This window comes from Anguilla anguilla, chromosome 13 (assembly GCF_013347855.1).
Source record: "Anguilla anguilla isolate fAngAng1 chromosome 13, fAngAng1.pri, whole genome shotgun sequence".
NCBI classification, from domain to species: Eukaryota; Metazoa; Chordata; class Actinopteri; order Anguilliformes; family Anguillidae; genus Anguilla; species Anguilla anguilla.
The window spans coordinates 34,769,473-34,792,093 of NC_049213.1; the positions used below are offsets into that span (position 1 = coordinate 34,769,473).

The 22,621-nt window shown below is 45.8% G+C and overlaps 1 protein-coding gene across 1 annotated transcript; it reads left to right on the forward strand.

Annotated features, from left to right (window-relative positions):
* On the forward strand, nt 1–21,733 carry LOC118211741 (matrix remodeling-associated protein 8-like). Its single transcript, XM_035389162.1, has 10 exons — nt 1–348; nt 7,319–7,345; nt 7,640–7,942; nt 8,712–8,813; nt 9,351–9,836; nt 16,359–16,517; nt 17,682–17,712; nt 18,249–18,325; nt 18,727–18,804; nt 19,299–21,733. The coding sequence occupies exons 1-10, from the start codon at nt 297–299 to the stop codon at nt 19,322–19,324; spliced, it is 1,341 nt and encodes a 446-aa protein (XP_035245053.1). The 5' UTR covers nt 1–296; the 3' UTR covers nt 19,325–21,733.
* Nucleotides 21,734–22,621: the final 888 nt, after the last annotated feature.

Sequence of the window (22,621 nt, forward strand, 5' to 3'; positions counted from 1 at the left end):
GCGGAGTTGAATTACACGTGTAAGGGGGTCCAAGCGGGTGGAGCCATGGATGTCCCACATCCAGACAGAGGCAAGACAGTACAGTATTGCTGTTGTTGCGGGTCGACAAACAGCTGGTCTTCGAGTGTCCGTCCCCGTCTCCCGAGGCTACCCGTGCATACCTTTAAAAAAAATAAAAAAAACTCCCGTCCCGGCAGGTGTACCGTGGGCCTGATTGTGTGTCTTTAGCATACCGTTCTTCAAGTCCTTGTGTTCCATTTTAGTTAAAAAAAGAAAAGAAAAAAAAGAACTTGGATATGGAGACTGCAAGAGTGAATATCATTGCACGCATACTCCTGCTGTTTCAAAGTGAGTATCTACATGTGCTTCTGTATTGAATATGGTGGCTTTCATTCTCTTATTCTGACATATAAATGGTGCCTGTGTTTTTCTGGATAGATACACTGTAAACTATATTGTGCAGATGCACTGGACGAAAAAAAATATTAAATGAAATTTAAGCTCTTTCAAAGTATTTGCTTGATTTTCGTCTTCAGACAACTTTTTAGACAAACTTACTTTGTTGCAACATTGTTTCTAAGTGATGCAACATGAGTTGTCCTTTTCTGAAAGTATTATGATTTTGTTGATGTTTGTTTGTTTGTATTCCAAGATATAACTAGCTACTTACTAAGCAAACAAACAATTGTGGCAGTTACCTAATTTCCAAGGGTCGTGCTAATAAAATAACCATTGGATCTTGACAACATCTACCTGCTCCTGAGTAGTCTGTAGTGTAGTCTGTTTAAGAGCTTATCCAAGTAAAAGCTAGCCAGAGCAGCAGTAATTCAGGGACAGCTGTGCATCTCTAGAGAATGGTGTTTTCGCCGTAAGCCACTAGACGGATGAAATGGTGAGCCGTTTCCGTTGGCTCGACCCTGCGGTCTCTTGGACACTAGCTCTGACAGACTGAGTCCACCTAGTGTTTGAGACACCAGTGTGCACTTAACCCCCGTTTGCGTTCCGCGCTGAAACGGAAGTGATAGGGACTATTATAGGGAGAGGTCACCGAGCGAGTCGGGGGCTGAGCAGTGTAGTCGTTCCGGATAACGTCGCGCGGCCGCTGAACGATTTCCGCACGCGAGGCCTTCGCTGTCCTTTCTGCGGAGTGTTACGTTTTAACACCAAATAATTCTCGCAGGAGCCTCGTGATGGTTTTTCAATGTGTTCCTCTTCGCTGTTGCCCTTTTGCTGAACCGAATGTCATAACCAGCTGTTTCCACTGCGGGACCCTGTTTGACAGGTTGTTGTTTTGATTAGATCTGAGAATCTGGAAGAGCAACAAGTTGACTGCGCTCGACGGACCGAGCCCTGCAAGAGTTGTCGGGTGTAGGGCAAGCAAAATAATCAAGAAGTGTTTGTGCTGTTATTCATGGAAAGCGTGACGAGGATCAAAAAATAATAATTAAAAATAACACACACACACACACACAAAAATAATTGTCCAACAAAGAAACAATATGTAGACAGCTTGCTTTGTTGATTTTTACTGCAGTTATTCCTTTCATGTCTATTGCTGGAACAGGGATGGATAGGGTAGGCTTATGGCAGGATTGTGAACTGGACAGCACTATTAGCCAATGCAGGCAAGGTGCACACAATCTTTAGACTTGCATTCATATAAAAAGATTATTAGATGTACACGTGTTATTAATCTTGCTCTTTGCATGAGTAGACCGTCTTATAAAGAGGTCAAGTATGCCTCACGGGTCAAGGAAGTGAGACATGGGGTCTGGTTGTTACTCGCCCAAGGATATGGCGTTCCACTCTTTCTGACATATTTTTTATGGCAATGTGTTTTGAGTTAGAAGGTGGGGGTGACAGGCAGGCGAGTCACCACGGGGGTCCCCGTTGAGCCAGGAGCTGTGATTATACAACTCCCTCTCGCCGGACCTGGTCGTAAACTTGTGGTGATTCAGGGCGATTCATAATGAGGGAATGGGAGTGGTGAACCACTGATTTTATTTGCACTGTAGGGAGTTTAACTGGTGTAGGGGGAGAGGAAATGGAGGGAGATGGAGAGAAAGAGAGAGAGAGAGAGATGGGGGGGAGTGGGGAGAGAGGGGGGGGAGAGAGTGTGAGCCATATCCTTACTTCACTCTAGTGTTTCTTTTGCGCCTCTACATCATGAAACCTATGCACTTGTTGTACGTCGCTCTGGATAAGAGCGTCTGCTAAATGCCTATAATGTAATGTAATGTGAGAGGCTGAGTGGGAGAGAGAGAGAGAGAGAGCGGGGGAGTGGGAAGAGGGGTGGTAGAGGCAGAGGAGGAGAGAGTGAGAGAGGCTGAGTGGGAGAAAGAGAGAGAGAGAGAGAGAGAGAACTTGACAATGCACAGCTGGTGAATGGGACAGCTCAGGAAGAGATAAAGAGAACGCAGTAATAGACAAGAGATGTTCAAAAACATGAAGCTGTTTGGCACGGACAGAAATAAAAAATGAATGTGTATTTGAGAACTAGGCCAGAGACACAAGTGAGCAACTGGATAGAGAGACATGTAAGGGATTTGTAAGAGAGATAGCGATAGCGATATATGTAAAGAGAGACAGAGAGATATGTCTTACAGAAAAAGGCGATGTGGTTACGTCACTTTGAGCATTCGCAGATGTTGAAAGTTGAATGAACAGTGTGAGGAGGGGAGTGTTAAACAGTTAATCCCCACACCGGGATTAGTGAAGCCTCAGGGTTGAGTGAACAGTGTGCGGTGTGAGGAGGGGAGTGTTAAGCAGTTCGTCCTCACACAGGGATTAGTGAAGCCTCAGGGTTGAGTGAACAGTGTGCGGTGTGAGGAGGGGAGTGTTAAACAGTTTGTCCTCACACCGGGATTAGCGAAGCCTCTGAGTTTTGGGCATAATTAGACAGCCCCTGGAAGGTTGCTGTTCTGGCGTAAGACTCCTGGGGGAAAGTCCCAGCTCAGTAAAACTGCGTGCTCAGCAGATCCGAGGAGGTAAACAGAACAGTGTGTGACTGACGCCAGCGCTGCTGTGCAAGTGCCAACACAGCCCTCCACCTCCCGGGGCTACAGCTTTACCCCAGGGAAGAGCTGGGCTCCCATTGGCTGCTTTCTGATATACAGCCGTAGCCTGAGAGTCATTGACTGCATCCGTAACTTGTTGGTGTGTCTGCATCTTGACTCTCAGCAGGAGGGATGAAGTGTGTGTATGTGTGTGTGTGTGTGTGTTTTTGTGTATGTGTGTATGTGTCTGTGCAGGTGTGTGTGTCCTTGTGTGTATGCGTGTGTGTTATTTTGTCTGTGAGTGCGTGTGTGTGTGTGTGTCTGTGTGTGAGTGCGTGTGTGTTTGTGTGTGTGCATGTGTGTGTGTCTGTCTGTCTGTTTGTGTGTCTGTGTGTGCGTGTGTGTGGGTGTCTGTGTGTGCGTGTGTATGTGTGGGTGTGTCTGTGTGTGTGTGCACGTGTGTGTAGGTGTCTGTGTGTGTTTTTGTGTCTGTGAGTGCGTGTGTGTGTCTGTGTCTGTGTCTGTGTGTGCGCATGTGTGTGGGTGTCTGTGTGTGCGCGTGTATGTGTGTGTGTGTGGGTGTGTGTGTGTGTGTGTGTTATTGTGTCTGTGAGTGCGTGTGTGTGTGTCTGTGTGTGAGTGCATGTGTGTCTGTGTGTGTGCATGTGTGTGTGTCTGTCTGTCTGGTTGTGTGTCTGTGTGTGCGCGTGTGTGTGTCTGTCTGTCTGTGTGTGTGTCTGTGTGTGTGTGTGTGTATGTGTGTGTGTGTGTGTCTGTGTGTGCGCGTGTATGTGTGTGTATGTGTGGGGGTGTGTGTGTGTGTGTGTGTGTATGTGTGGGGGTGTGTGTGTGTGTGTGTGTATGTGTGGGTGTGTGTGTGAGTGTGAGTGTGTGTGTGTGTGGGTGTGTGTGTGTGGGTGTGTGTGTGTGTGTGTCTGTCTGTGTGTGCGCGTGTGTGTGTGTGCGCGTGTATGTGTGTGTGGGTGTGTGTGTGTGTGTGGGTGTGTGTGTGCGCGTGTATGTGTGGGTGTGTGTGTGTGTGTGTGTGAGTGCATGTGCGTGTGAGTGTGAGTGTGTGTGTGTGTGTGTGGGTGTGTGTGTGTGTGTGTGTGTGTCTCTGTACACGTGGACGAACATCTTGCTGAGTGCCCCTCAGCACATTCCAGCAGAGTGTCTCACGCAAGCACTCTCTCTCTCAGCTGTCGATGAGGCTTCCCAAGGTCGATGCGTACAGACCCAGCCGTTCCGCTCTGTTCTTTTTATTTTGGGGGGGGGGGGGAGGGGGTGGATTTGTCGTGATCTTCAGGACGGGGTTTTTGGCCGTCTCCCACGGTTCCACTGGGATGCGATGCCAAGCAGCTTTAGCAGCTTTTTTTTTTTTTTTGGCCGTTTTCTGAAACCCCCCCTAGCAGATACTTACGGGATTAAATGAATGGACATGCTGACGCCAGCTCTTTTCTCTGAACAGCATTTTAGTCGCATTTCATTCTGTTTTCTCACCGTCTGCTATGGTAAAGAGGGCTTTGTCTGTGCTTTTTTAATGGGAATATTGATTACGAACAAATATTTGTTGGCTGATTCCGTTTATATTGCTAGCGAAGGATAGCTGAGACAAGTAGTTCACAAAAGGGTTTTGGACTCCAGATACCAGAATACATTTCCTGACTGCCTTCCTGCTGATTAGTCAGTTAGTCAGTGTTAAACACGTGCATTCATGACATCATGATTTTGGTTGTAAATAGTTCTGGTCATTGTGTGATTTTCCCACATCAGCTTCACAACAGTCATGTGTGTTGCTTATAGAAGCATCTTAAACTGTGATGTTAAGTATTGCAATATACATTTATCTATTTAATGTTGTAATATACTACATTCTTTTCTACTATATTATTACCACTAACGTTGCAAACATTTCAGCTTTTCCTGTAACCAGTGTGTTTGTGCATGTGTATGAGTGCGAGTGTGTGCATGTGCTTGTGTGCGTCTGTGTGCCTGTGATGTGCCTGTGATGTGTGTGTGTGTGTGTGTGTGTGTGGTGTGTGTGTTCGCATGAGGAAAGCTGAAGGGTTGATTATACAGTAGGATTTGTGTATCTCTTCGGCCTTGTTTCAGTGTACAGGAAACTTGCTCCTTGCCCTGAAAGAAGGTGACTGTGGTCCGGCTCAGTTACCCCAGACACCACCCGCCACCGGACTGCCACGACTACCTCAGGAAAAGGCCTGCTTTCCATTACCCTCCACAATCATGTCCACAAAACCTCCAGCACATCTCAGTCCTCTGCGTCCCCTCACAGAAATAACTGGCCCTCTCCGAGCTCTCAAACAGACCGGAATTTTGCTCAACAAGTGTAATAAAAAAAATATAAACATTTGCCTGTGAAAAGAACCCGCACCTGCGGTAGCCTGAGCTAAAAAATATAAAAAATAAAATAAAAACATTTAAAAAAGAAAGAAAAAGAAAAAAAGCGTTTTGTTTTGAGGCAGCTGTGGCTGCCGTTCAGTTCCTCAGAGATTGCCTGTAGGAGAGGTGTGTCGATTCACCTGGGGAAATTCCACTGCCGCTACATGACTCATATTCACCTGCTGAGTCTGCAAAATGCATCGCATCGCGGCTGCAGCGTCCTAGTTCTGCGTGACGGGTGAGGTCCGTGTGCGTATGTGGGGTAGTGTGGATATACGTGGGCGTGTAGGAGTAACATATTTAACAGGCCCTTCTATATATTTGAATTCAAAGAACGGGCCTGAATTATGAAAATGAATATGTGCACAACACACTATCCCTCTCATACACAGCTACAGTGTAGTACACATATTTACAGACCTGTAAACAAATTGTAAAAATAAAAAAAAGTGCTGTCGTCGGTTGTTGACCGAAGCTCGGTAATCAGAGAGGTAATTATCCAGATCTGTCGTGTTCTTCAGGGTTGTTTTTTTTTCCCCCTGTGGCAGAACAAGCAAACATTTACTTTAGTTTACCGAAAGGGAAGTCGTGTGTAAATGGCGGGTAGCGGCGATGCGTTTTGACGCTGTCGAATGCGCGCCGGTGAACGCTGGCTGTGTTTTTCGCCACGTGGGTATTAAAGTCGACAGACAGCGGCAGGGGTGAATGGGGACTCTGTGCACCCTGTGTCTTTGTGTTGACCTACCAGTGCATAGCAGTCGCCTTACAGACGCAGTGGTATGTGTGAACGTCTGAAGAAGGAATAACAGCAACAGTCAGCGGCCATAGGTTTTAAAAAAAAAAAATTTGTGCTAGTTGGTTGTTTTTTTACCTCTCATTTTTTTCTTCTCATCTCCATCCCAAGCTTCTACCTTTCTTTTATACCACTTTCCTTCACTCTCTCCTCTCATCTTCTTCATCAACGTTGTTCTATCTGTTACTGCCATCTCTATCCTATTTTCTGTATCCCCTTCTTTCCTATCATCCTCTCTCCCCCCACCCCCCCCCTCTCTCTCTCTCTCACGTGCACACACACACACACACACACACACACATAGTTGCGCTGCTGACTGGCAGACTTGTAAAAAGGTCTTAATTATGGTGCATTTTAAGGAACAAGCAATTAATTGAGAGCAGGTTGCGCAGTTGTGAGCTCGACCGTAGCACAGAGGGATTGGGGGCAATTTGCCCTTGCAGAAAACCACTATTCAGTACTATACAACTCTTACAACAAATCTATTTATCATTGAACCATGAAGACATTAACGAAGAGGTAAGGTAAGATGTGTTATAAAAGCTTTGGATGGCTTATTCTTTTCCCCAATTAAAAAATGTGCAATACAGAATGTAGAATTTCACTGCTCTATTCTTGTAAGATGTCCACGAATGTACATGGATGTACTTGGTTGTATTTTTCCCTCTGAAACAGAAATGCACATCAAGATATGATAAAATATTCTGTCCTGATTTGGACGAAAATTCAGCTGCAATGCACACTGTCTTTAACATTGGTAAAGTCGAGGTGAATGACAGAGACTATTACCGTTAGACACATTCTTGGGCTCTGTGAAATTTGCTGTTGGAAATTGTGGTCACACGGAATCAGGTCTGCCAAAACTCCCAGATAATTCTGCTAATCTTTGCATCTGTCTGTCATATCTAAACACACTGTGGTCATGAACGATCACAGCTGACTAAATATAAATGCTGTTTGACCGTGAGGGGGAAGCTGTATGTGCAGTCTTTAGCAGAATGGGACGTGTACATGCTTTGGTGTCCACCGTCATTTACTGACGGAAAGCTCTTTCTTTTTTACCTCGCTATTATGCAGTCTGGGGGTTTGTTCAATTTACTCTTTCTGATTCTTTCTTTCTCTTTTTCAGTTCCTGCTTCATTCTTGCACACAGTTGGTAAGTCAAAGTGCCACGAGCGGTGTGAAACCTCACAATTGCATGTCTGTGCCATGATATAATCCCTTATGCTATTCCCTTTAGTTTCTGTACTGTGTATTTTTAAAATATTGCTCTTTGTGAATGCATGTGAATGAAATGAAGTGAAGTTGTCTTTATGAAGTAGCTTAATTTGTTGCCAGGCATGGAGGGCATTGATATGTCATCAGTCATAAAAACTTTTTTCAAAAATCACGAGTCATTAATAAGCACTAAGTGGCTGCAGTCATTTTCATCTTTCCGTGTGTCCCCCAGTGTCAGGGCAGAACGGCGGGGAGAGCGTTGTGGTGGCCGTGTACAACATCAGCGCCCCCACTGGCTCGGAGGCCGTACTGCAGTGCCACAGCCAGCGCATGGTGTGGACCCAGGACCGGCTGAAGGACCGCCAGCGCGTGGTGCACTGGGACCTGTTTCGGAGCCCGCCCGACTTCGCCATGGAGAGGCTGCTGGACATGTTCTCGGCGGGAGACCAGCGAATCTACAACGGCTACAACAAGGATCGCGTCAGCATGTCCAAGACCGCCTTCGACGACGGCAACTTCTCCCTGGTCATTAAGGGTAAGCTGGCGAATATTACCGCAGTTCCTGTGGGCTTTTATGCGACTGCCACTCATGGGTGGATACAGATTTTCGATTATTGATTGGCAGGAGATCAGTCCATTCGGTTATTGGTGTTTTAATTTTAAAGTGGTGGTTTAGCAAAACGACCTGCTGTCATAAATTAATTCTATTCAAATCTCAGCTGGGATGCCTCTCTCGGGCCCTTGAGTAATGTAGTACCGTTCAGTACCATTCAGTAACAGTTCAGTACAGTTTAATGCAGTTCAGTACAGGTCAGTACAGTTTAGTACCTTTATTGGCCCTAGAAGGGAAATTTTCTTTGCAACCAGGTGTAAAAATGCAGAGGTGGAAAATCCAGGTTCAGAAAATATAAGTCCTCCCCTGTATTTTTGTTCCAAACTCCCAGATTTGCAAAATTCTTCAGCCAAGAAGTACAACTAATCAGTGAAATCATCTTGCTGAGTTTTTACGGGCGGAAGAAACGCATGGCAGGCCTTTTACTTTCTGACCCTGGAACTTCAGCACCACTGTAAAAATGTAAAAATCAATACAGTACTACAGCCATAACAGGCGTTCACTACATACAACAATTTCAAATTAAAAGCAGCTTTAAATAAATGCAGCTTCACTACTTTACTTAGCTCCAGTAAACATGCAGCTGTATAAATAGAATGTGCAAACCAACCATATGCTCTGTGCAGTTACCCTGAAGGCTAAGGGCTGCTGGGAAAAGGTGTATTCGCTGATGCGTTTCCTGTCTGCGCAGATGTGTCGACGAGTGACAGAGGCATCTATTCCTGTAACCTGCATCACCACTACTGTCACCTGTACGAGACCACTAAGGTGCAGCTGAACGTTACCAAATCACGTAAGAACCGAGCCCCTGTGTCCCCTCACCCCACATCCGAGAGAGTGCCAGTTTCGTATTTTGCTGACTTCTGTTGCTTTTTTAAAACTTCCTTTTCCCTCCTTTTTTAACTGACTTTTTGGTGGTTCATCAGTCAGCTCTCAGAATGAAAGTGGAGTCAAACATCACTCAGTATGCTGTATGTGCAGATATTTCTGCAGTGAAATATGAATGTCTGGTGAATACTGAAGCCCTATTGAATAAATTTCTTGCGTATTACACATCAGGTAAATACCAGAACAACCATAACAACAATTTACAATGTTCAGAAAAAAAATTAAGCAAAACAAAATATGAAAATGATGTTAGATGATACAGATCTAGAGATTCTACTGGTTTTTTTTATAGGAACCAGTAGATGTGCAAAACAAAATATGAAAACTATGTTAGATGATACAAATCTGGAGATTCTACTGGTTTTTTAAATATCAGTTCTGTGTTTTGGGGCTCTGAGGCCATAGCAGTAGTGCTCACCCCTCTCTCCTCCGCGCCGTGCAGCTCGCAAGGAGCGGCGCTTCTGGGACGGGGAGAAGGCGGTGTTCGTGGCGCTGGCGGGGAGCACGGTGGTGCTGCCCTGCGTGAACCGGCGGCCGGTGTGGACGGAGTCGCACGGCGAGGAGGACCAGCAGGTGGTGCACTGGGACCGGCAGCTCCCGGGGGTCCGGCACGACCGCGCCGACCGGCTGATCGACCTGTACGCGTCCGGCGAGCGCCGGCAGTACGGCCCGCTCTTCCTCCAGCGCAAGATGAACATCACGGGAGACGCCTTCTCGCGCGGCGACTTCTCCCTCACCATCGCCGACCTGCGGTGGCCGGACCAGGGCGTGTACTCCTGCCACCTGCACCACCACTACTGCGGCCTGGACGAGAGGCGCATCTTCCACCTCAGCGTGGGACCCCCCGCCCCCGCCGCCCCCGCCGCCCCTGTCCCCGCGCACCCGGACCTCACCACCGCCCCCCACGTCCTCCCCAACGACGACCCACGTAAGAGATCCGGGCCCGGACGGGCGTTTTTATCATGTGACCCCCAGTAGCAGAGAGGAACAGAACTGTGAAATAAAAACGATGCTACTGTGGTGTTAACAGTGGTAGTAGTAGTAGTAGTAGTAGTATTAGCAGCAGTGGTAGTAGTAGTGGTAGTAGTAGTAGTAGTATTAGCAGCAGTGGTAGTAGTAGTGGTAGTGGTAGTAGTAGTAGTAGTATTAGCAGCAGTGGTAGTAGTAGTGGTAGTAGTAGTAGTAGTAGTAGTATTAGCAGCAGTGGTAGCAGTAGTGGTAGTGGTAGTAGTAGAAGTAGTAGTAGTATTAGCAGCAGTGGTAGTAGTAGTGGTAGTAGTAGTATTAGCAGCAGTGGTAGTAGTAGTAGTAGTAGTAGTAGTATTAGCAGCAGTGGTAGTAGTAGTGGTAGTGGTAGTAGTAGTAGTAGTATTAGCAGCAGTGGTAGTAGTAGTGGTAGTGGTAGTAGTAGTAGTAGTATTAGCAGCAGTGGTAGTAGTAGTGGTAGTAGTAGTAGTAGTAGTAGTATTAGCAGCAGTGGTAGCAGTAGTGGTAGTGGTAGTAGTAGAAGTAGTAGTAGTATTAGCAGCAGTGGTAGTAGTAGTGGTAGTAGTAGTAGTAGTAGTAGTAGTAGTATTAGCAGCAGTGGTAGTAGTAGTGGTAGTAGTAGTAGTAGTAGTAGTAGTAGTATTAGCAGCAGTGGTAGTAGTAGTAGAAGTAGTAGTAGTAGTATTAGCAGCAGTGGTAGTAGTAGTAGTAGTAGTAGTATTAGCAGCAGTGGTAGTAGTAGTAGAAGTAGTAGTAGTAGTATTAGCAGCAGTGGTAGTAGTAGTAGTAGTAGTAGTATTAGCAGCAGTGGTAGTAGTAGTAGAAGTAGTAGTAGTAGTATTAGCAGCAGTGGTAGTAGTAGTGGTAGTAGTAGTAGTAGTAGTAGTAGTAGTATTAGCAGCAGTGGTAGCAGTAGTGGTAGTGGTAGTAGTAGTAGTAGTAGTAGTATTAGCAGCAGTGGTAGTAGTAGTAGTAGTAGTAGTAGTAGTATTAGCAGCAGTGGTAGTAGTAGTGGTAGTGGTAGTAGTAGTAGTAGTAGTATTAGCAGCAGTGGTAGTAGTAGTGGTAGTGGTAGTGGTAGTAGTAGTAGTAGTAGTAGTAGTATTAGCAGCAGTGGTAGTAGTAGTGGTAGTAGTAGTAGTAGTAGTAGTAGTAGTATTAGCAGCAGTGGTAGTAGTAGTGGTAGTGGTAGTAGTAGTAGTAGTATTAGCAGCAGTGGTAGTGGTAGTAGTAGTAGTAGTAGTAGTAGTATTAGCAGAAGTGGTAGTAGTAGTGGTAGTGGTAGTAGTAGTCGTGTGGAACTAATAGGGTCTAGGGGAGCAGAGCATTGGTGATAAGGAGGCTCTGTTCAGCATGTGTGTCTCTCCAAACAGTGCTTGTGTAAGCAGCGTAGTCTGGGCACACTGATCGAATCTGTGTAAATAAACTCCCTATATGGGGGGGGTTGGGGGTGGTGGTGTGGGGGGGGTGGTGGCTTGGTTTATTGATGTCGTCTCACAGCTGAGCTTAGCCATGCAAAGGGTTCATTCTTCTTTTTTTGCCCTTTCCTAATTTTTCTTTCACTTTCTTTCCTCTTTTTCTGTCACTCCTGTTTTTGTCTGTCCTCCTGTTTTCTCGGAGTGCCCACCCTCTCAGTTTCCCTTTTTCCCTCACATTTCTCTGGGACAAGAGGGTGGGGGTGGTGAGGGTGGGGAATAGTTTGTGGTTGTAACTGGATTTCATTTATATATGTTTTGTTCTGCATTTTCTTGCTGGTAGTCAGCATGTCTCCGAGCCAGACCAAGTCCAGTTCCCCCCCCACCCCACCCCAGACACCCCCGTCTGCCTCCCAACTGAGCACACAGAGGGGGAGAGGGGAGGACGGGGAAGGTGGGGAGGTGGGGGGGGGGGGGGGGGGGGCGTCTGAATTCAAAAGCGGCCTCCGCTTTTGTCTGGAGTCTCGCCCATGGCTCCCACGCCCACCCTTCAGTAAATTAGCAGGGTTTACCTCAGTTTCAGTGTTACACATTACTGCCAACCCTCGCCCATCTTTCAGTCTTTTTCTCTTTTGTTCTTTCCTTTAGCTGCCTCGTTTTTCTCCCCTTTCTCAGCCTCCCTCTCTTCCTCTGGACAGCCCCGACGATCAGATAGCCCAGTTTTTGTGTTTGTTGTTCGTCGAGGGGAAATTTAGGAGGGGGGGGGGGGGAGAGAGAGATTTAGGAGCTGTGTTGTTTGGATCAGGCAGAGAGAGAGAGGGGGAGGCTTGGCTTTGCCTTCTCAGGTTGTGGGAGAGTGAAGAAAGAGATACAGTGGGAGGAGGGCGCTCCTTCTGAGAAACCAATAATGGCGGGGTCTGAGACACAAATCCTGCTTTTTATTAGAGGAGTTTCAGTGTCTACAGCAGCTATGATTTTGCAGACCTTACAGGAGAGCACAGGAGCTGTGGAAAAATGTTGTGCTTACAGTGAATTTATCTCTTCTCTGGAGATAACAAAGTGTGATGAAACATTGATTAGCCACTTGAAGAGTAGGTTTTTTTGGAATGTTTTTGTTTTTTCTTCAAAATTCTACTGCTTTCAGTTGCCAGTAGCGATTGTTACATCATGATTAGAATGTTCAGTTAAGAACATTCTAATCGCATATTTGTCACGGATCTTACACCTTAAAGGGTTAAAGTGGTCCATCTTTCTCGTACTGTGTGAGTGTGCATTAAGGGTACACAAACACAGACCCTGCAGTCTCTCCCTCTTCCTCTCTCTCTCTGTACTCGGCGGTGCGACTCGTTTGTATCGACAGGAAAAGGAAGCGGCCCACATCTGTGCCACATCTGGCCGTCTGTTACTTGAAGGTCCTCAGCGAGATGGAGGTTATGTTAGATTTTTGTCATTTCTTCCCCCCCTCCCCCCCCCCTCTCCCCCTTCCCCCCCCCCCTTCAAAATAAATGTTGGCCCATTTCTCTGCCTTGTTTTTGTTGGACGCGAAAGGATCCGCCCCAGATCAGAATCGGCAGAAAGGCATCGCATGGTTTCGTACCATAATAATAAAAACGGGAGGAGGAAGGAGGAGCCATTTTAGGTCCGCGCTATACTTAGTTCCCTGTTCCCTGCGCTCTCCGGTGCAGACGACTGTGAACACTGCGAGATTTCCGTCCGTCTTCCTTTTCAGAGCTGAACCCTCTGAGTTATGGTGTTTTTGGCTCTGGTGGTGTCTGGGGAGCACCGAATTTCCGGACAGTCGGGCCACACAAGTCCTTCACTTCCTTGTTTGTGCTGGAGGATTATGGGAAATGTCCCTGTCAGATGACAGCTCTCCTGTGGCCTGGGTGCCTGGACCCTCGGGGGGGTGGGGGTGAATGACCCATAGGCCGAGGCAGAGGGGCGATGCTCAGCGAGCGAGGGCACATTTAATTGGGGATTTCATTATTACGCTCATTCAGTGGCAGGTAACCAGGGTAACGTCCCCCCCGCCCACCCCCTCCAGGCCCCCCCCCCCATTTAGGTACTGCTGATTGTCCATGATGGATGTAGATCTTGGAAGAGGGGTGTGGGGGACAGGGGACACGCGTATTATCATGTTGTGTTGGGTGGTACTGTTAGTGTTCGCCTGAAAGAGATATCCTAAAGAAAATTTCCTGTTTTATGTTGTCTCCACTCCCCAAAATTTGAAATGAGATCTATGTCCTTGGTTGGGTCACTACCTCTGGCTGCACTCAAGAGGTTCCCGTACATTTACAGCGGCACAATACACGCATGGTGAACCATACTTTTGGTTTTGACCGTTTATTCCTGGTGCTGTAAACTGTGCACTGCAATCAAAACCATTAACACCCGTCAGCGTTGCTCACTTCTCTCTGTTCTGGCCCTATGCTCTTCGTGAGCCGCTTACTTATCCCACTGAGTAAGAGGGAACGAATAGTCCTCCGCCCACAAGCAGATGTGTATCAGGAAGTATGTAGGTCAGTGTAGAATAAACTGGGGGGGTGGGGTGGGGGGGGGACTCATGAGACCATGAGACACTCGGCCATGAGACACTAGCAGCAGCATGCTGTGTACTGAGCATCCTAGCCAAAGGTACACCAAAAAATCAAAGCCCCCCCCCCCCTGATCGCAATCCCCCCCACCCCGGTCCACAATTTCCCAACCTGCAAATTTTGTCTGTACACCCATGATTGGAACTCTGGCGTCACTAGTACTGCCATGAGAGAAGCCTAGCAGGACTGTACTTCACGAAATGCAGAGATATTCACATTAAGTAAGCAAGTTACAATGTTCACTTTTTAGTACACAAAAATAAATACTGAAGGCAAATAATATAGAATGCATTGTCATTTTACATTTTGTGTAGAGGGGTGTCTGTGGATTGGTGGTTAGGCTTGCTGAGGAACAGAGGTCCTTCATTGCTAGCCGCAGTGCTACGCTACGCTTTTAAACATTAGGTAGGGCAGGTAATGATGGTGATCGGGGCAAGCAGACAGAGGTCCCCTGATGATAGTCATTACGGAGGCCTGCTCCAGCTGGGGTAATGAGAATCATGTCTTTGTGCGCTTGTATTGCCCTGCCCTCAAATTACAATGCCACGGCAGGGGGGGTGAGGAGGGGGGGCGGGGTGTGAATTTGTGAGTGCAGCCAAGGAGCAGATTGCTGACTGTGGTTTATTGCAGCTTAGTTTCAGCCACCCATACAGTATGTGCCCCTCCTTGCCCTTGCTCCTCTACAGAACAATACACTCCCAAAAAGTGTAACACAAAATGTAAATTATCAATATTAACCGTGTTTTGATGGTACCAAAAAAAATAAGATTAAATTAAATCCATGTCTGATTGAAGTTGATATTTATTTAGCAGTCTTGTAAAGAGTGGCTTTTAAAGAGTTCTTTGGGGTTCATTGTGTTATTCTTTTTTTTTCTTCAGCAATACATTATTTAAACTTCCAAATGAATGTGCTTTTGATCATTACGGTAAACTGTTGAACAGTGAAATGTGTTTTTTCAAGTGTAGTTAGCTGTTATTGTCATTTTGAACTCTGGGCATTTTTGTATTTTCGGACATTTTGAATTTTTGGGCCCTGAGTCTCCCCCATCCGTAGCCGAATTGTCGTTCTGATCTGCAGATCTTTTATGAGCAATGCGAATGTTTTTCAGACCGCGAAGCGCTGACGCAGACTGACTAATCTCCCACGCTGCCCTAATGAAAGTGTCTGCGCTATTGTGGGCTTCCTTTTTACGCTGCGGCTGACCGCCCGTGACTTGTTTTTGTCATTGGTGGGCAAATCCACTCAGCCTCTGGGGGGAGAAAAAAAACAGCCTCTCCCCTCTTCTCTGACCTCCTGTTTCACCTCATCCCCTGCTTCTCTTTGTCTTCCCTCTTGCCTCTTACCTGCCTCTGCCGTGCAGCCTCGGTTTCCATGGCTACAAAGCCCGGCGCCTCCCAGCCCCTTTTGATGTGTAGCCCCCCCTCACACCCCTGGCCTGTGACATCACTTCCTGGCAGCTGTCAGTCAGGCTGCTTGGCCGTTTGTTCCCGAGGAGAGGTCGATGGAAAAACGTTGCCGGGGAGAGAGAGAGAGTTTGTGCCTCTTTTTGAAATGGGGAGGAAGCAGGACTTAAGCATCTTTAAAGAAAAAGCACATACTGTAACAGGCGTAGTCCAGCGAAGACCCAATTCCTCTTGCTTCTCGTCACCGTCTCCGCTCCCCCCCCAATCCACCCCCCCCTCCCTTGCTCAGTTTGTTCTGCCAGGAAAAATAAATCGCTGCATGACTTCAGGTCTGGAACTCATTTCGGCTCAAAAACACTTGGCCGGCGCTCCGCAGCTCCTCCTTGGCGGGCAGAGAGAGAGGCAGGCTGCAGGAAACTAGCACGGGCTCGGCTCAAACTCCTAGTCTCAGCGGAATGGATGTGTGCAGTCGGAATGGAGCTTCTCAGCAAACTGTTTGGCTTGAGCTTTCCGCGACGCTCTTGTGTGGGTGATCTAAACCTGGCTCGTCCGTTCCCTGTTCCCAACACAGGTGTCTCTGCCTTGCCGACTTCAACCAAAGTGCTCAATTCCTGAACTTTCCCAGGGAAAAAGGCAACTTATCTCTACTGCCCTGATAAGATTTGCCTTGAGGAAAAAATTCAAAGTTTTTTTTTCCAACTAGATAAACAGTTCAACTGTTTTTAAAGTATTTTTAAAAAAACATTCTAAAGGGAGCACTACACCAAGCCTTTCCCCTGTCTTTTCAATGCAAAATTTCTAAGCAGTACTGTTTTTTTACGTTTATTGTAAAATGTTTGTTCATCCCCCTGGTAAATAAATGTACTACAAACGTACTACACAGGACAAGAATTTATGTTTTTCTATGAACAATCCTTCACACCCTTTTATGCAGAATGATGGCTTTGAAGCCCTTTGCTCCAAAAATTTTGCCTTAACGCTGTATTGTGAATAACACACGCATGGGTCTGTACTGAGCCACTGACCCCAGATTGTTCCCTTCCTCATCAGACACTAATGTGGTGGAGGTGCCCCACGTCATCAACTTCATCGTGCCCGAGCATCGAGGTCACTTCCTGCAGCAGCTGGGCTACATCCTGGCGACTGTCCTCATGCTGGCCCTGATCGCCATCGGGCTCATCCTGCTCAGCCGAAGATGCAAGAAGAGAGGTCCGCCACACAGCGTCTCACTTCCTGTCTGTCTGTCTGTCTGTCAGCCACACAGCGTCTCACTTCCTGTCTGTCTGTCTGTCTGTCAGCCACGCAGCACCTCACTTCCTGTCTGTCTGTCTGTCTGTCCGCCACGCGGCATCTCACTTCCTGTCTGTCTGTCTGTCTGTCAGTCAGCCACACAGTGTCTCACTTCCTGTCTGTCTGTCTGTCTGTCCGCCACACAGCGTCTCACTTCCTGTCTGTCTGTCTGTCTGTCTGTCAGCCACACAGCGTCTCACTTCCTGTCTGTCTGTCTGTCTGTCAGCCACGCAGCACCTCACTTCCTGTCTGTCTGTCTGTCTGTCCGCCACGCAGCATCTCACTTCCTGTCTGTCTGTCCGCCACGCGGCATCTCACTTCCTGTCTGTCTGTCTGTCTGTCAGTCAGCCACACAGTGTCTCACTTCCTGTCTGTCTGTCTGTCTGTCCGCCACACAGCGTCTCACTTCCTGTCTGTCTGTCTGTCTGTCAGCCACACAGCGTCTCACTTCCTGTCTGTCTGTCTGTCTGTCAGCCACGCAGCACCTCACTTCCTGTCTGTCTGTCTGTCTGTCCGCCACGCAGCATCTCACTTCCTGTCTGTCTGTCTGTCTGTCAGCCACACAGCGTCTCACTTCCTGTCTGTCTGTCAGCCACGCAGCATCTCACTTCCTGTCTGTCTGTCTGTCTGTCAGCCACACAGCGTCTCACTTCCTGTCTGTCTGTCAGCCACGCAGCATCTCACTTCCTGTCTGTCTGTCCGCCACGCAGCATCTCACTTCCTGTCTGTCTGTCTGTCTGTCAGCAACACAGCGTCTCACTTCCTGTCTGTCTGTCAGCCACGCAGCATCTCACTTCCTGTCTGTCTGTCTGTCTGTCAGCCACACAGCGTCTCACTTCCTGTCTGTCTGTCTGTCTGTCAGCAACACAGCGTCTCACTTCCTGTTTGTACATAGAGTATATTTAGTTAAACAACAGATAATTTTCTCATAGAACAGCCCTTTAATAAGTGTGTGTGTGTTTGTGTGGTTGTGTGGTTGTGTGTGTATGTGTGTGTGTGTGTGTGTGTGTGTGTGTGTGTGTTTGTGTGTTTGTGTGGTTGTGTGTGTATGTGTGTGTGTGTGTGTTTGTTTGTTTGTTTCAGCTCTTGAGTATGATCTGCGCAGATCTGAGAGGTAAGATGATTGGTCTCTGTTATTCAAAATAATGTTACTACAAACCTTTTTTTTTTTGTTGTAAATTTACTGAATATTTTGCTGAACATATTGTTCAACATTTTGTGAGCTCCCATGAGTACATTTAATTTTAATGAATGATCATCATTTGGCTACCTTGCAGTTACTGTATCATTTGTCCTCAAGTTGTACTCGTTATTGAAATTAATTTGCAAGCCTTATGATGCCCTGTGCTGTTTTTAGTATAAAACTATCTACTGCAATGCACAATGCAAAAATCAAAGCAACAAAATATGGGAACTTCGAAAAGATCTAGGGATATCAGCTAAAAATTTCAGTTGCACACACACACCACACACACACACACACACACACACATATACACCTGACCTTAACACTGCCTCTGTCAGTGGATGGGAGAGAGCTCTTTTGTTGACCCCCTTTGGTGATAATTTATGGGGTTTTCATGAGGAGCAGGGGCCTCATTAAAAGCAATTTTACTCGCCTATGACGTCACTCTCTGCTCCATCTCTCAGGGGGAACGTGACAACCAACGACTTTGAGATGGGCGTTACAGAGCTCAAGATGTGCAACCAGGAGGAGATGAGGCGGGGTGAGCTCAAATTCATCATCATCACCATCATCATCATCATCATCTTACCCAGGGGGCCGTGGGCCCGTTCATATCCAGAGGTGGAAAGTTCTAGGGGTCAGAAAATTTAAAAGTCCTGCCACACATAAACTCAGCCAGCTGATTTCATTGCAATTAGCTCCATCTCCTGGCTGAAGAATTTTGCTAATCTAGGTGCAAATCCAGGTGACTGGAACAAAAAAAATACCGGGGAGGACTTTCAACTTTCTGAACCTGGATTTTCCACCTCATATCGCATATCTCATATCTCATATTCCACCTCTTATCGTGCCACTGTCTCACTCACCCAAATTCCCAGCCTGGATTGTGGTGAAAACCTTTTCCAGCAGTTGTTCTAATTAGCGTGTTTTCTTTTGTCGCAGACTACAAAAACAACCTTCTGAAGGAGAAGGCCGAGATGTGTAAACTGCCTTCCCCGAAGGTCATCGACCTGGACAAAGGTAACAGAGCCACAGTTCTAAATCCTGCCAGTCGTCTGTGGCAACAATTTGCATAATTACCATGTAAAGCCAGCTGATTAATTGACCTAGATTAAGCTTAACTGCCATTTGCAGGATAAACTACAGAGAATTTTTCAGAAACAGCCCTGGGTGTAATTTAATAGAGTAATAAATTCACTGACAAAAGCCTCCGTATCTTTCCTCCCCTGCCTCCCTCTCTCTCTCTCTCTCTCTCGGTCTCTTTCTCTCTCTTCCCCCCACCCTCCCTCTGCCTCTCTCTCCCTCTCTCCTCTCCCCCCTCTCGTTTTCTCTCTCCTCTCTTTCCTCCTCCCTTCCTCTTCCTCTGCTTCTCTCTCTCCCCCCCTTCCCTCTCCCACGGTACCTCTCTCTTCCTCTCTCTCTCCCTCTACCTCTCCCTCCCCCCTTCGCTCTCCCATGGCATTTCTCTCTCCCTCTCCCTCTCTCTCCCTCCCTCTCTCTCCTTCTCTCTCTAGAGATGGATAAAACTGCATGGAAGTGAGGACCGGACCGGAACGCCACTGGCTGGCCCAGGGCACACTAAAAAAGAGGGGAGGGGAGAACGAATGGAGAGTGGGGTGGGAGGGGTTTGCGTGAAGACTGTACAAAGGAGAGAGGGGAGAGCCCCCCAATTTCACTGTTTTACTGCACCATCTGTGTGCCCAAGCCAATCTTCCACCGCCTTCATGCTGATTCCCTGCATGGACGGAAAGCCCTGACCACCTCCAAACTTGCCTACTTTTCCCACGAAGCTATCGGCATTGCGCTATTGCTATTGAAACATATATTGACATAAGTGTATATCAATGTATGATCGAATATGGTCCAAAATGGAACAAAAATATTTTTTAATAATGACAATAATTTATGTATATATTAATAGATTTAATAGATTTTTTAATACTATACTTTTAAAAAATGTTCAAAGGAATTTCATACAGCATATGGCAATACTTGTTGCTAAATGTGTAAATTAGTTCCATATTCATATATGAAATATCAATATATTTCAGACTTTATTTTAGTTAAGTGGATACAGTTTGACTATATTAGAATGTAAGTATAGGATTACATGTATGAAAGCTGCTTGGCTGATCTATTTCTTTTACAGGGTCTCCTAATATATGTTTAAAATATATTTCTTTCACTGTAAATGTATGTTTTACGATATATTGCTTTTTCCCTATGTGCCAAGCAATATATGGTAAAATACGTCATTGAATTGTATTCCTTTTTATCTTTTTAAGGGCTGATTTTGTCATTCAATTTGTGTAATAACAGTGGCTGCATCTTGGATCCAGCTGGGCTGAAGATTTCCCATCTGTGCTGTGTTACCTGAATACATGGCAGTGTTTGTATGCTGTAAGGCATGGCAGTGTTTGCATACTGTAAGGCCATTGTGGAACACAGAATAGAAATGAAATCATTAGGCAGAAGTGTGTTTCTTTAGAATGTCACAGATGGTCCAAATGTTTCTATTTCCTTTCATATAATCCATTTGTCTTGGTGTCCGTGCTTGGCTTGTTAGATCAGTTAACTACATTCATACTTGCTGTTTTTCCTCATGTGTTTCCTTACACAGATAGGCGTCAACAAATAACATTTTTTTTTTATCAAGCAAATGCTGTAGACTTAAATTTGACATGCGGTATACCGGCCTGCTTCTGCTGCTGGCTTTGAAAGCCGTCACATTTGATTTATAGTTCACCGTTCCCTCAAGCTGAAACGTCCGCCAGTTAATATACCAGGGAATTATACGACGAGAATATTAACAACAGAGCTACGTGTGAATGAATGTTACATTGCCTTTTATTATTTATATCCAGTTCAGGAACCGTTAAGTATTGAGCTACAAAGCTGGATTCTTTTTGTTTTTCTTTTTTGCTCGTTTTAATTTTTCTTTCTTCTTTTTCTCACTGGAGTAATCGAGAGGTAGCTCGTTCAATGCCAGGAGTGCTAAATTGCATCCTTGTAGTGCCTGATCCAGTTTCCTAACCACTGTGCAGCCCGGTGGTTCATCAAATCAGATAAACACTAATCTGATAACACAGTGATGTCACACAGGTGAAAACCTGCTTCCTCTTCTATGCAGACACAGACTCCTCCTCTCTCCTTCATGTTGCAGTTCCTGTTTTTTTTATCGCCATCATTACTGTACTTTAATTGTACTGCTCTTGTGTATCTATTATTTGACTGCTACTGTTCTCGTGGCGTCGTGATTATGGCTGGCACAGCACTTTTTTTTTAAATATTTGCCCAAAAAGGTACGACAGGCAGATGTGCAACTTCCTCGCAGTCACGCATCGGCAAGCCAAAGATTACAGCATGTGCTCGAGAAGCAGTAAAAGCATTTGTCCTGCAACTCAGTGCACAGGAACTAGAAACATTTCAACATATTACCGTGGACCCCAGTTTGAGAATCACTGTTCTAGAGGGCCAATGGCTCTGTGGGCTAACCTGCAGGTTGGCTAACCTGATTTAATGAATTTCCCATTCACGACAGTGCTGGAGGCTGAGAGAGAGCCGGCAAGATTACAGCTCCATAGGTCTTACATTACATTACATTGCATTGCATTGCGTAACGTTTATTTGGCAAGCGCTTTTATCCAAAGCGATGTACAATAAGTGCATACTGAAGGTCATTGGAACAACTACAAAACGCAGGTTCCAATAAGGGCCAACGCTCCTTACGTTACAGCTATCCATAGCCGTGATCATCGAGACCAGTTCACACGGTAAGCGTAGGCTAGGACAGGTGTTTTGGAAAGCTCTGTAATACAGTTTGTGCAAGGGTGGTGGTGGTGGTGGTGGTGGTGGGAGTGTTCAGCGTATGAAGATGTTGTTTTGAGCATCAAAGAAGGCAATGAAACAATGTGTTTATGCATTCCAATAAAAGAACTGGATTCTGCAACTGTGTCTGTACATTAGTAGCTCTGTCCTGCTCATGTGTCAGTGATCCTGCCCATTACGAACACCTTGACTGTTTTTTTTTATTGTGTAGCCATGAGTAAAACATGTTTCTTTGTTCTGCTATACTCAGGTTTTATGAAAGTAGGTGACTATATACAATGTAAAAAAATATACAGTATATATATATATTTTTTATTTTTTTTTATTTTTATTTTTTTTTTACTGTAAAATACTGGGTTGCCAGTACTTTGCCGAAATTAATAATGGTAACGAAATGCTAAGTATATGGTAACAGCCTCCATATCAAACAAATGTTAAATGTATTATGTTTCACTATAAGTAATACAATTATTTACATTTCAGCTGTTTACAGTTTAAAACCTTAACTATTTAACAGACTTTTATTATAAAATTCACAGACCTTAGGATAGGAAAGGGTGCTGTTTAGAATGTCACTGTGGGCATTTTGTGAGCTAGTAAAAGTTTCACAATTTTTTGAGGTGAAATTGAACTTAAGGGACAGACTGTTATTTGAGTCACATTACCTAATGTTAGGGTGTTTGTGGTAAACCCACTCTGCCTGGCTACCTACGATGTTGAGTCAAAAGACCAGGCTTAAACAAAGACTGGAATCGGATGAAAATAACTCCCACATCCATATGACAACTTCTCTCTCTCCATATGCTTTACTGTAACTGTAGAAATTAGTGGTGGTTCAGTATTTATAGTACATGCTGAACATTTTGTCCCGTAAGGACATCGTGTGATACAAACACTGAACCCTCACCTGTTTCCCTCATGAAATAGTCGGCTATGTGCACTGGGTGCATGAGTCACAAAGAAAGACAAGTTAACTCAAATGTTACTCATTCTGTGAATTAAACCCTAT